The 14,788-nt window shown below is 38.3% G+C and overlaps 1 protein-coding gene across 2 annotated transcripts in view; it reads right to left on the bottom strand.

Moving 5' to 3' along the window:
• STAP1 (signal transducing adaptor family member 1) overlaps nucleotides 1-10,921 on the bottom strand; it is a 57,459-nt gene extending 46,538 nt beyond the window's left edge. For both annotated transcript variants that reach the window (XM_043970856.1, XM_043970857.1), the window contains exon 1: nucleotides 10,737-10,921. In XM_043970856.1, coding sequence (XP_043826791.1) covers nucleotides 10,737-10,856 — 120 coding nt within the window. In that variant the 5' untranslated portion in view covers nucleotides 10,857-10,921. The remainder of the gene's footprint in view (nucleotides 1-10,736) is intronic.
• Between the last annotated feature and the right edge of the window lie 3,867 nt (nucleotides 10,922-14,788).

Genomic DNA, 14,788 nt, shown 5'->3' with positions numbered 1-14,788 from the left:
ATCTTAAAGAGAAATAGATGGGTGCCTGGGGTTGAGAGTGCTTACAGATAGAGATGGTGGTGGTAAAAGAGAGTTTTGAGTTAGTCGGACAACTCTTCTCCCATACCCACATCCTGGACAAACCACAAATGACCTAATTAGCATCTACTTAGCAAAACCAATTGTTTTAAATAGGAAGTATTGACCTCTATATTCTACAGTCAAATTCCTTCTTAAAGCCTTATATATTCTTTGTCCCCATTTTCTCAATTTGTACTTACCTCTCAACTCATAATTTAATTTCAGACCTCACAACTCAAATGAAACTGCATTCTCTGAGGTTATCAAGGGTCTCTTAATTGTTAAATCTAGGTCTCATTTTTCTTTAGCTTTCTGAAACTTTTGACATTGTTGACCACCCTCTCTTCCTTGAGTAAACTCTCTCCTACTTCCATTTTCTTTTTCCCTATTCATTGTTCTTCTGGACCTTCTAACCACTTTTCCTCGCTAACCATTCTTCAGTTTCCTTTGCTATATCATCCTCCATGCCCTTTTCCGGAAAGTGGGTAGACTTCAAGGCTCTGTTCTGGTCCTGCTTCAGTTATGTATCTATAATTTCTTTTGGTGGTGTCATCAGATCTGGTAGGTTCAATAGTCATCTTTTTGCAGGTGATTCTGAGATCTATATATCTAGCCTTAAATTCTTTCTTGAGTTCCACTTTCACATTATCAATTACTTGTTGAACTCTAACTGGAAATGATGGATATTTTTAGAGAAGATGACTGACTGAACTGGAGGCAAACTGCCCAACTCCCATATGCCCATTCCAGCAAAACACTGAACTTTACACCAGATGAAATAAAGATCAAGACATTTAATGAGAAAATACATGTAAGGAGACTATTCTCCACATGTAGTATGGAGGTATTATTGTGTGGCTTGAAGGAAGGTAGAATAGACATCTCTAGTCTCTTCTCTCCCCCACCATTGTCCAAGGGAGAATTTAATTCCTGCCAGGAGTGGAAACAGGAGTTTGAGGTTGGAAGCTGTTGTTCTGTTCTCCTTAGAGAGATAGTGAGATCTCTGCTTCCTTAATTATTGTCAGTGCAGGGGATGTAATTTTAAGGTTCAAGCTATACTTCTGATAGCTGTATCATTAATGGGGAAAGGAGAGCCCCACACACCATTCCCACATACTAAATACCAGTTGCACAATGAACACAAATAGCAAGTAGCAGAGAAACCCAAATCAGTAGCAAAACCAAAATCAAAACGTATACACAGGAGACTATATATTAGACAATACAGAGTGAAGAAACTCTCACATTGGGAGCAACGTAACTTGGCTCAACCCAAAAAGAGTCCTAGATCTCCCCAAAGGAGAAATTCCTTGAAGTCTCTGATTGATGGGGACTGCTAACTCCTCTCAAGTTACCTTCTTCCCAGTCTTATTTTCCCTTCAGCAACCCAAAGTAGGATTGACATTATCCATCTTCTCTTTGGAAGCTGTAAGTCAGAAGCACCTAAAGCAACTTCAGAACCCAGAGAATGAAGAGCCTACAGAGTCAAAAGCTCTTCTCACTCCCATTCTTGACAACTTCACTCTGTCCCTCATGTGGATGTGAGACAATGATCTCCACCAGTAAGGAGGGAGTCCTAACAGGCTTTGGGACTTGGATTACATACATTAAGTTGTTCTTTCCACCTCAATACTGAACAAGATTTCACCCCTCCCCCAGGCAAAAAGGGGCCACTAGTAAAGACAGTACAAGCAAGGGTAGCCTCCCACTACAACCAGACAGCCAAGGAATACACGTAGCCTTCAAGGATCTATGTCCAGAGTCATGTAGAATGAAGGAATTACCATGGCAACACCAGTATGGTCAGAAATTCTCAAGGTAAGGATGTCAAAAGTGCTGGAGAGGATTGCCTCAGTGAAGAGTGACATATTGCCACAATATTCAAACCAGGACTCTAGACCTAGGGGCTCTGAGGTTGCTAAAACTCTGTCTTGAGAGAACAGAAAGGGTCCTGAAGATCCAATGCTCTGAATCTCAAAGATCCAATAGGCCCTAACTCCATGTAGTGCAGGTCAGTGCAAGAAGCCAAGGGGACCCAAGGCAAGATCAAAGAGGGCTGACCATCCCATCCTCAAGTACAACAGAGGGGAAGAATCTGACTCTGGCATAAAGCCTCAGTTCAGGAACTAATGCTAGAGAGATGAGTAAATCATAGGCAAAATTCAAAACTCTCATCAAATTAAAAAAAAATACAGTATGGAAACAGAAAAGGACAGTTCAAGTGCCAAGGAATGATAGAATCACCAAGACCTAGGAATTTATTTTATAAAAGAGGAAATATACTAGAAAACAATAGTCCAAAAGGCAAAAGATATAGGCTTAAAACCAAGAACAACTTTCCCTGAAAAGCTTACTATAATCCAATGGGAGTGGGTGTGGCAGGGGAAGAATGTATCTGTATGGAATAGAGGACTTTCAGATATTTCTAATGAAAAGACCAGAACTGAATAGAAATTTTGAAATGTTAAGTTTGTGTCCAGAGAAACAGACAATTTTTTTTTTGAGTAATTGGAATTACCTGTGTGATGAGGTAGTGCTAACATTAAAATAGAGGGAAAAGAAACAAGTGCCCTTTTAGAACTATAATGTTCTCAGTGTGAAGTAGAGGATAAAGAAGAAAAATAGGTCTGAGAGGTGGGTTGATTCTGTTACAAGGGTTTTAAGAGGAGAAAGAGAGTGGGGTAAAAAGAAAACAACAGTATAGAAAGGAAGAATAAGGAAGCAAAATTTGCTCTTTCTTATAATTGAGTATGTGAGAAGGTAAATAAAATGGGGGTAGGGACAGGGGTAGTGGTGAATATCAGATGAACCTCACTCTTAAATCAATAAAGGAGATCAGAAACACAGAGTTTAGTGTAAAAAATACATCAAACTAAAGCAAGAGTAGAGGCAGGAGAGGGAGTAGGAGGGAGGAAAATATTGGGGAGGGAGTAGTCTCAAGCAAAACAAGCTTCCTGAAAAGCCTAAAAAGGGAAGAGAAAAGCAAAATTCTAAAATCTAATGTAATACCTTAGATTGCCTCAGACAATTTGGGGATGGCTAAACAAACCATGACAAATGAATGTAAAAGAATATTACTATTTCCTAAGAAATGGTGCATGAGATGATTTCAGAGACTCCTGGGTAGTATGAACTGATACAGAATGAAGTGAATAGAAAAGAATCAGAACACTTCATTGTAAAGAAGAACAATTTTGGAGAACTTGAGAACTCTGATCAATGCAATGATCAATCATGTCAGGAGGACATATGATAAAGCATGGTACCAAACTTCTGACAGAGAGGTGATGGACTTAAAATGCAGAGGCATACATTTTTGCACATGGTCATATGGTCATTGTCTGTATTCATTTTGCATGACTATACTTAGTTGTTACAAGGTTATTTTTTTCTCTTTCTCATGGTTTGATTGGAGGTGGAGGTGGGGTAGGGAGAATAACCATAGTGCTGCCAAATAAGACAAAACAAAACAAGACTCATTGTAACTTTTTTAAAAAAAGTTATAGAAAAGTACAAAGGAAGTTCAGAAGGAAGTCAAATTAAGTCTTCAACAATCATTTATTAAATGCTAACTATCTTGAAAAGCAATAGAGATAGGAAGGCAAAAAATAGTCCCAGCAAACAAGATGCTCACAGTCTAATGGGGAGACAACTATATACAAACAAGATACATCCTGGATAAATTGGGGCTAGTGTCAGAGGAAAACACTAAGATTAAGGAGGACTAGGAAAGGCTTCTTGAAGAAGGTAGGACTTGAAGGAAATTTAAAGAAGCCAAAGATACCAGAAGGCAGAGAGAGGATGGAAAGAGTTGAAGATATGAGAGATTGCCTGTGAAAAGGCCTGGAGTCAGGAGTTAGGTCACTGTCACTGGATCATAGTATGTTGAGGGGAGTGAGGTTTAGGAAGGAGCCAAGTTATGAATGGGTTGGGTTTTTTTGTTTGTTTTTTTACTGAGGCAATTGCGGTTAAGTGACTTGTCCAGGGTCACACAGCTAGTGAGTGTTAAGTGTCTGAGGCCGGATTTGAACTCAGGTACTCCTGACTCTAGGACCGGTGCTCCATCCACTGCGCCATCTAGCTGCCCCATGAATAGTTTAAATAGCAAAATGGAGAATTGTATATTTGATGTTGGAGATAATGTGAAATCACTGGAGTTTACTGAATGGTATCTGGAGAGGCCGGGGGTCAGAATTATGTGTAGACTTGTGCTTTAGGATGATTAATTTGACAGATGACTGTAAAATGGAGTGGAATAGGAAGAGTCTTTAGGCAGGGAGATACACCAAACAGGCTATTTCAATAGTCCAAGTGTGAGGAATTAAGGCCCTGAACCAGAGTGGTAGCAGTGTGGAAGGAAAAAAGTGAGTATATATGTGAAGGTAAAAATGATAGGACATGGCAATTGATTATACATATGTGGTGTGTGTGTGTGTGTGTGTGTGTGTGTGTGTGTGTGTGTGAGAGAGAGAGAGAGAGAGAACCAAGAGAGAATCAAGGATGACACCTAGGTTGTGAGCCTTGGTGACTGGGAGAATGGTGGTACCCTCAACAAGAGTATGTACAGGAGGGGCAGCTAGGTGGCGCAGTGGATAGAGCACCGGCCCTGGATTCAGGAGGACCTGAGTTCAAATCCGGCCTCAGACACTTAACACTTACTAGCTGTGTGACCCTGGGCAAGTCACTTAACCCCAATTGCCTCACTTAAAAAAAAAAAAAAGAGTACGTACAGGGGCAGCTAGGTGGTGAAATGGATAAAGCACTGGCCATGAATTCGGGAGGATTTGAATTCAAATCTGGCCTCAGACTCTTGACACTTACTAGCTGTGTGATCCTGGGCAAGTAATTTAATCCTCATTGCCCTGAAAAAAAAACAAAACCAGAAAAACCCAAAACAATAATAGGTACATTAGGAAGAGGGGAAGGTTGGGGGGGGTGGAAGATATTGAGTTTTGTTTTACACATCTATAAGACATCTAATGTGATATGAGATCTGAGATCTGCATAGAGATGATAATTGAATCCATCAGAACTGATTAAGATAACAAAAGGAAATAGTGTGGAAGGAGAGGAGAAGAGGGCCTAGGACTTGGGAGACATCTAAAATAAACACAAGGGGAAAAAAGTAGCACAAAAAAGAAGGAAAGTTTTGAAAGTGATATATAAAATTTATTTTATACTCCTTAAAAATGGGCAGTCAGTTTAAAGTAGAGATTCACAGTTTTATGTGGAACCCTCTTTTTGAATTCTGCTGTGTGTATGGGAATGCTTTTTTGGGAGTGTGGTGATAGGAGGGGATGGGATCAAGTGTATATCTGGAAGGTTGACCTTGGCAAAGAGAAAAGCCACCTCTTTGTTGGAGACTGGAAAATAAGGAAGAGAGATTATATGTAAAAAATTAAATGAAGGAACAAATGGACAAGAATATTAAGGATAATTATAAAAAAGAGGGAAATACAATGTTACATATCCAAAGGCACTATAACATAATTTTTAAAACTATCTGGAATTGAATAAAAAATAGAAAAACTGACCAATTCCTTTGGTCATGATTCAAAATTATAACCAAAGTTATGTAATAAACATGTTTGAGGAATCCAAGATCATAAGACATTGAGGAAAGGAATATAATTCCTTTATATCCAATAATAACTTTTAGAAGGATTAGATAACAGAATGGGAGAAATGGGATTAGATCCCTATTCCATTCTATATGACAAAATAATTATATTGTGAGGCAGTGTGACATAGTAAATGGCAAATTGGCCTTGAGGAACTTGAAAGAACTGGTTTTAAGTCCTGCCTCTGAGATTTCCTGGTTCTGTGATGCTCAGGAAGTCCTTTAACTTCTTGGTTCCCCAAGCATTCTCTAAGGTGAAAACTTATAGAGGAGGTACTGACTTACACACTGGTAGAAAGAGTATTCTCATTGGCAGATTTTCTCTGGACTTTCTCTAGCATGCCACAAAAATCTTCTTACTCTAAAAATTCACTCTATCCCTGGACTTCTCACAATGGAAGTATACCTTGCCCCTGTAACCTCTTCCTCTGATTGGCTCGTTTCTCTGAGAAACTCCATTTTAAGGAAAATGCCTGAAAAAGCCGTGTCTTCATTCTTTTCCGGGCTCTACCCACTCCCGACTCTCTAGACTTTCTCTACTATCACCTCATGTGGATACCTTCTCCTTCATCCCTGTTTTTCAGCTTCCTTTTGTTGTCATCCCCAATTAGAATAGAGGAGATCCCTCCTTGAGGACATGGATTGTCTTTCTGCTTTTATTTGTATTCCCAGCCCTTAGCACATTGCTTGGCACGTATTAAGTGCTAATACATGTTTGCTGACATGATGACTGTGAGGTCTCTAAACCAACAAATTCAAATTAAATTGATACAACACATATTTTCTCTCCCTTCCTCACTCTCTAGTAGCAGCTGTGGTGATTACATACTCATGGCACGAATATGCTTGCCTTGGTGAGACTGAGCATGGATCTTAAATTTTTAGCTACTTCCTCCACTTTGCATTTTTTTCCCTAAGCATAGGTGACCAGATAAAGATCCTGAGATGATGACTACTACCTCATGACCCACAGAGGTAGACCCTTCTCAGAGAAGAGGACAAGGAGGATAAGTTATATATGTTTGGCTAGTCAGAAGATATATATTATGAATTACTGTTCAGACAGTACAGATCTAAGAGGAAGAGGAAAAATCTTCAGCAGTTGCACAAATCACCTGGGAGTTTTTACTTCTCAAGAGAGTATAATGGGGGTGGGGGGCAGCTAGGTGGCACAGTGGATAAAGCACTGGCCCTGGATTCAGGAGGACCTGAGTTCAAATCCAGCCTCAGACACTTGACACTTATAGCTGTGTGACCTTGGGCAAGTCACTTAACCCTCATTGCCCTGCAAAAAAAAACCAAAAACAAAAAAGAGAGAGTACAATAGGAATGTTTTATGTTTAAAGTATTTGTCGCCATGTACTTATTAGTCTTTTGTGTTTTTAGCATTTTTTTGTGTGAGTGGTAGAGGAAATAAATAGTGATCCTATATTTGGTATCTACTTTGTAAATTGAGTAACTTTCTAAAAAGGACCCTGTTAATCCCCTGGAAGATTCTGAGATATGAGCCATTATTCCACATTAAGAAATTTTCCCTGGAGTTCTTTCTATTCTGGGGTTAAAATTTAATGAGCCCGAGTAGGAGAAAAGCCGGATTCTCTTTCTCTAGTGGACAGGACTGCCCTTAGAATGAACTTGGGTTCAATTGAGTCCACAGCTGGTATTCTCTTCTGTAACAAATCACCCTCCTCCCACCCTAGGCCATAGATAACACTGATAAAAATCTTAAATTCAAAAATTTATTGACACAAATTTGTAGGTCAGATCCTTTCTCCACCAATCAAGGTTAGGATCTGGTACTTTCTAAAGCTTCCCTAACCCTTTATACTTTGAGAAGCTCTTTCACCTTTACTCCAGGTGTGGCAGTTCATAGTTTCATTGCCAAAGTCCAAGCAGGAGCACATTTCAGCATGCCCTGTAGCATCTGTACAGGATGATAGCACGTGCAGACAAAAACCGCATGACTAAATATAACTCATATTATGTTTGGACCAACTCTGCTACCCCCACAACAGACCTCTCTCCCCACTGCCCAGGCTCTCTATCTTGAACTTCAAACTTGAGCTTTCTTCCCTTACAAATGTGCTGAGTTGATCCTGGTTCTGAAAAGTACCTATATTTGTTAGAGGTACAGGAACTTTTTCTTTTTTAGGGAGAAGACCTCCTACAGGAGGTGTATGATTTGGCTTGTTTTCACTCCGAGGGTGTTTTTGTTCCAAGAAACTATTATCTGTTTTGAGGATGCTAAAGGGACCTATATCTCTCTAGAGGCTTATCCTCTTTTAATACTGTTACTGAGATGATTTTGTTTTCATTTCTGTGATTTTTATTTTATTGAAAAACTCCAGTAGAAAGGGCAGCTAGGTGGCACAGTGGATAAAGCACCGGCCCTGGATTCAGGAGGACCTGAGTTCAAATTTGGCCTGACACTTGACACTTACTAGCTGTGTGACCCTGAGCAAGTCACTTAACTCTCATTGCCCTGCAAAAAAAGAAAGGAAAAAAAGAAAAACTCCAGTAGAAAGGATACCTCCTATCTCTTTTCTTGTTTTTGTTTTTTGGGGCAATGGGGGTTAAGTGACTTGCCCAGGGTCACACAGCTAGTAAGTGTCAAGTGTCTGAGGCCGGATTTGAACTCTGGTACTCCTGAATCCAGGGCTGGCGCCTTATCCACTGCACCACTTAGCTGCCCCCTCCTATCTTTTTTCTTGCACATATCTGACTACACAAATTCCCTGCTCAAGACGCTTCAGTCTCCCTTTTGCCTCTAAGATAAATTACAAACCCCAGTGGGGCACTTAGAGAGCTTTACAATATGACTCCAATGTATCTTTCTAGAACGATTTCACATTACTCCCCATTCTATATTCTAGTCAACCTGGCCTACCCACTGTTTCCCATACACAACATTCCATCTCTTGACTCTTTGACTTTACACAGTATAACCTCCACGCATGAAATGATTTCCTCCTAATCTAACTCTGTGGAATCCTTAGATTGCCCCAAGGCTCAATCACACCTCCTACAGAAGACCTTTCTTTTCCTGGTCCTCCCAGTTCTTTGGGCTGTTCTTTGTTTTCTCTACTACATTATATTTACTTTGTATATCTTGATTTATCTATGTACATCTTGTTCTCTGTCTCCTCCCTACCCCCTTTAGAATGCAAGTTGTAGCATTGACCCCAGAGAGTATCTTCTTTTTGATGGTCTTTCTGTAGCACAAGCTCTGTACTCTCTCAGCCTTTAATTCACACTGGGGGTGTGGGGTCCCAGATCTCAACTGCTACATCTCTCCCCTCAAGGTTCTAGAGGGAGCACTGAGAGATTCTGGGTGTTTTTCTAATTCTATAGTTCACAAACCCCCACCTATGTTGAGGTAAATTTGCCAAAAAGTCACCAAACTATGCTTATCACTACCAGGCTTATATCTCAAAGAGATAAAAGAAGAGGAAAAGGAACAACATGCACAAAATATTGATAGAAGCACTTTCTATTGTAGCAAAGAACTGGAACCAAAGTGGGTATCAATCATTTGGGAAATGGCTGAACAAATTTTGGTATGAATTTAATGGAATATTGTTGTGCATGAGAAATTATGAAAGAGATGGATTGAGAGAAATCTGGGAAGATTTATCTGAACTGATGCAGAATGAAGTGAGAATAACTAGGAAAACAATTTATACAATAACTACAATACTATAAAGGAAAACATTTTTCAAAGACTTAAGATCTATAATCAATACAATGACTAACCATGACTCTAGAAGATTAATGATGCTGAATCATGGTTCCCATCTCTTGGCATAGGTGACGGTATAGATTGAGAAATATATGTTCAGATATGGCATATATCTATATAGATATATTTGTGCAAGGGAGGGCTTTTACTTTGGGGAGAGAAGATTGGGAGGGGGGTAGTGAAAGTGATATTAAAGAAAAAATCCAACCATAGAATTCCCTTATTTGTTTATGTGTTATATAATACCCAAGTGTTAAATCAGTGAGTGACACCACCTGTACAAGATCCAATTGCTGAGTTGGATCCCAGACAAAGAACTCAATTTCATATAAAAAGTACTACTTTAGGTTAATTCAGTAAGGTTTCTACCCAGATCAAACTAAGGATTCTGGGAGTTTCTGGCTTATCAGGGATGTTATGGAGGGATCCCAATGCTAGAAGCAAAAGATTACTTTCATATTTCTTTTTTATCACTTTAATAAGATTCTTTTAGCTACTTTCTAAAAAAGGAAGAGAAAGAAAGAGAAGAATACCAATCAAAAAAAGAAAAAAGCAGAAGGAAGTTCAAAAGACAAGCAAAACTGTTTTAGGACAACTAATCTAGTTTCTTGACTTTATAGATGAGTAGACTGAGGTACAGTAAGGTTAAATGGCTTGCATACAGATCACATAGCTTGTAAATAGCTGAGCCAGGATGAGAATGTAGGTCTTTTGAATCTCGGATTCAAATTCCCTTCTCCCTCCATAGTACATAGATTGTGCAGCTCTACAGAAATTTAAAAAAATAAAATAAAACATTCTTAAACTAAAAGGCTTTTGTGACTTTTTGATGAGCTTTTACTGGAGGAATTTTTCCGCAAAACTTTTGCTATGATTCTAACTACAGAAAAGGAACTTGCTTGGGTGTCAGGAAGACTTGGACTCTTAAGCTTAGGCTTTGACACATTCTCCAGTATTACTCCAAGATATAGTTCACCGCCTTTCTCTAAACCTTTAAATTTTAAAGACATCACCAGTCCTTTTTGGTAGAGAGAATTGCTCACTTGGTGTTCACTACACTGATGAAATCACCAATGAGATGCCAAAAGATTATTATTAAGTATTTTTAAATTCAAGCATTTACTTTTAATTACAAATATCCTAAAGTTTTACTATGATATAATAGAGAGATGGGTGCAGTTGTATTTTCATGCAATAGCAGAGCCAAGAAAATTCCCAAATTTCACATCAATTCCACTTTACTATCTTTAGTGGCTTCTTAAAGCTAGCAATTCCAGCCTGGAGTTTGCATTTGGTTGTTGTGATCTTTTGCCTTACCTGGTGTTCTGCCCGCTTCACTAATAAATATCCTTCAAAGTACAAGGGCAGGGATGTGATCCTCATCCTCTCCTGGAAAATTCGCCGAGGGGCCGCCTTGGGGGGCTTCTTCGCCATCATACCCTGTATCTTCTCTCTGTGTGGGAATGTGTTTGGTATCAACTGTTGGTAGCCGAAGTCAAAGACAGTTCTCTCTCCCTGGTGTGATAGGAAAAGAAAACAGTGCAAAGAGGAAGTCTCAGCACTTGTTTTTAACAACCCCTCCTCTTCTCTCTCCCTCCTCTTCTCCCTCCCTCCCCTGCCAGCCTCATATATTTTTTTTTCTTTGTAATGTGAGGAAGAATGGGAATAGGCTCATTTTTGTTTGACTATATTCATACCTGGCACTGAGACTTAAAGGATCAAACAAACAAAAGATTAACAACACCTAGGATGAAAAGGACAGAATTAAAATGGAATTCAATACCTGTTGCCCTATTCTGGGGGTGGGGGAGGGAGAGAACCTTAAGGAAATACTAAAACTATTCTATACTTTTTGCAGTGAGATAAAGTAGCGACCACACTGGCCTTGGAATCAAGAGAGACTTGAGGTAAATGTCCATATCTAGCATTTACTTGGAGTTTGACCATGCACTAGTAAATTAGTCTACTTGCACCTGTAAAGTGGAGGAAATAATACCTATCATACTTACCTTAAGGAGGAAGCTAGGTGATGCAGAGCCCAGGTCTGAAGTCAGGAAAATTCATCTTCCTGAGTTCAAATCTAGCCTCCAGACACTTATTAGCTGTGTGATCCTGGACAAGTCACTTAAACCTGTTTGTCTCATTTCTTTATCTGTAAGATAAATTGTTTTTCAGGCAAGTCCAACTCTTTGTGACCCCATTTTGGGTTTCCTCAGCAAGGATACTGGAGTAGTTTGCCATTTTCTTCTCCAGTTTATTTTACAAATGAGGAAACTGAGACAGAGTTAAGTGACTTGTCCAACATCACACAGCTAGAAAGATCTGAGGCCAGATTTGAACTCATAAAGATGAGTCCTCCTGACTCCAGGTCCAGCACTCTATCCACTATACTAGTTAAGTACCTTCTATAAAATGAACTGGAGAAAACCCCAAATGGATACTGACTCACAAAGAGTCAGACATGACTGAAAACAACACTTACCTTACAAGTTGTTTTGAGGATCAAATGAGATTGTGTTGCATAGAGTGCTTTGCATACCTAAAAGCACCATAGGTATGTATACATAATTTAGAGTGCTCTCAGGGATTAATTTTATTCCTAGTCCCAGAAGTCGACTTGTATTGCAGTAATTTCCTTCACAGAATAATTTCATTAGAATTCTCTCCATAGGCCATAGGATCATAAGATAATAGATCTACCACTGGAAGGAACATCAAAGACCATCTAATCCAACCTCCTCATTTTACAGATGAGGCTACTGACTACCAAGGAGGTTACTTACCCAAGGGCATATAGACAGTATGCATCTGAAGATGGATTTGAAGGTTCTTTGAATCCAGAACTAGTACTAGATATATGAATATAAATATATATGTACATATGTATATATTACATATATAACAGCTTTAGATTTTGTACATATTTATGTGGGTACTTGTTTTCCTCCTATAGAATTTAAGGTCTTTGAGGGAAAGGACTGCTTTGGTTTCACCTTTGTATCTCTAGAACCTTCACATTACAAAACCAACCTAAGGCTATAAATTTAAACCTCATTTATATTCTCTGTCACTTATGTTTTCAATATTAACTCTAATATGGTAATTCATTTAATCAAAAAAAATAATATTACTACATTATTTTGTAAATGGAAATTTAGAATACCCAAGATGGGTTTTCTTTCAAAATGTTTCAGGGAAAACTAATTTTTCATGTTGAAAAGTTGATGGCACCTCTTATTGTCACAATCATCCCCATTGTCACTATACCCCCAAATAAATATTTGATGCCAAGTCATTCTCCTCAGCTCCTTCCTCCCATCCTTGCTTGTGTACTTTTAGAATGTTTGTTCTTGACCTTGCTTCTTATCTGTCTCCTTTTCTGAATGGAAACAAGAACAGTCACTTCTGGGTACTGTTGCTACATTTTCCTTCCTTTCCCGTGGCCCAGGAAAGTGGCAATCCTTGGCTGAACTCCAGGCTTCCTATCATCCCTGCCAGTCATGAGGGCATATTGCAACCTGACCTTGCTCTCTGTCCTGAATTTCTTCCAATCTAGAACTGAGTCAAATAGTTCCCACTGTTAGAAGTTTTTCCTTAATTCAAGTGTAAATTTGCTTCTTTTCAATTTCTTTATGTTGTTCCTAAGTCCACCTTCTAGATCTAAGTGAAAGAAATCGAATCCTTCTTCCATGTCCATAGCACTGCAGATACTTAAAGTTAGCTCTCATGGTCTGATCTAAGTCTTTTATTCTCAACTGATGATCAATCAACAAGCACTTATATATACAAATACAAAGAATAAAATTATATCTATCTATCTATCTATCTATCTATCTATCTATCTATCTATCTATCTATCTATCTATCTAATCTGTTTTTCCCCATTAGAATGTAAGCTCCTTGCAAATAAAAATTGTTTTTGTATTATACTGTATTGTATTTTATATTTCTATTGCAAATAGAAATATATTTGCATATATCTATACATCCATAAGCAAAATAAAGATAAAGTAAATAAATACAAATATATGCAAAGTAGTTAGATACAAGGTAGTTCAGGAAAGAATAAACAACCCCCAGTTCCTTCCAATTTTTATATGATATTAACTTGGAGAACCCTCACTGTCTTGACTAGACACTCCAATTGTCAATATCTTTTCTTTTCTCTTTTTAACTTTAAATGTTTTTTATTTATTTTGATAAATATTTCTCAATTAAAGGTAAAAAAAATTTAACTATCCTTTTTTTTTTTTTCAATTTTGAGTTCCAAATTCTTTTCTTGCCTCCAACTCCTCCTACCTCATGGAGAAGTCAAGCATGTTGATTTCAATTATTTATCTGAGGTTATGCAAAACATATTTCCATATTAGCATGTTGAAAAAGAAAACACAAGCAAAATAAAACAATAAAAATAAAGTTTTTAAAAAGTATATTTCATTCTGTATTCAGAGTTCATCAGCTCTCTCTGGAGGTGGATAGTATTTTTCATCATGGGTCCTTTGGAATTGTCTTTGATCATTGTTTTGATCAGAGTAGCTAAATCTTTCACAGTTGATCTTCTTTAGAAGTATTGCTATTGGGGCAGCTAGGTGGCGCAGTGGATAGAGCACTGGCCCTGGAGTCAGGAGTACCTGAGTTCAAATCCGGCCTCAGACACTTCACTTTGCATCAATTCATATGTCTTCCCAGTTTTTTCAGAAACCATCCTTCCTATCTTTTCTTATAGCACAATACTATTCCAACCCAATCATATACAACTTATTCACCTATTCTCCAGCTGATGGGTGTTCACTCTGTTTCCAATTCTTTACCACAACCAAAAGGGCTACTATAAATATTTTTGAACAAATAGATATTTTCCCTTTTCTTTGGTCTTTGTGAGATATAAACCTAGTAGTGGTATTACTGAGTCAAAGGGCATGCAGTTTTATAGCCCCTTGGGCTATTATTCTCCAGAATGGTTAGACTAATTCACAACTTTACAAACAGTGCATTACTGTCCCAATTTTTCCACATGTCCTCTGGCATTTGTTATTTTCCTTTTCTGCCATGTTAGTCAATCTGATAGATGTGAGGAGATATATCAGAGTTGTTTTAATTTGTATTTCTCTAATCAGTAACTAGGGGCAACTAGGTGGTGTAGTGGATAGAGCCCAGGTCTAGAATCAGGAAAACTCATCTTCCTGATTTCAAATCTGGCCTCAGACACTTATAAGCTGGGTGACCCTGAGCAAGTCTTTGTTTTATTGTTTCTTGATGTCTCATTAGCTTCCATTTGCCCAATTCTAATTTTTGAGTAATTATTTTCTTCAGTGAGGTTTTGTATCTCTTTTCCCATTTGCCCAATTCTTCTTTTTAAGGACTTATTT

This window comes from Dromiciops gliroides, chromosome 6 (genome assembly GCF_019393635.1).
Source record: "Dromiciops gliroides isolate mDroGli1 chromosome 6, mDroGli1.pri, whole genome shotgun sequence".
NCBI lineage: Eukaryota > Metazoa > Chordata > Mammalia > Microbiotheria > Microbiotheriidae > Dromiciops > Dromiciops gliroides.
This window is presented reverse-complemented; position numbering and strand designations above follow the sequence as displayed.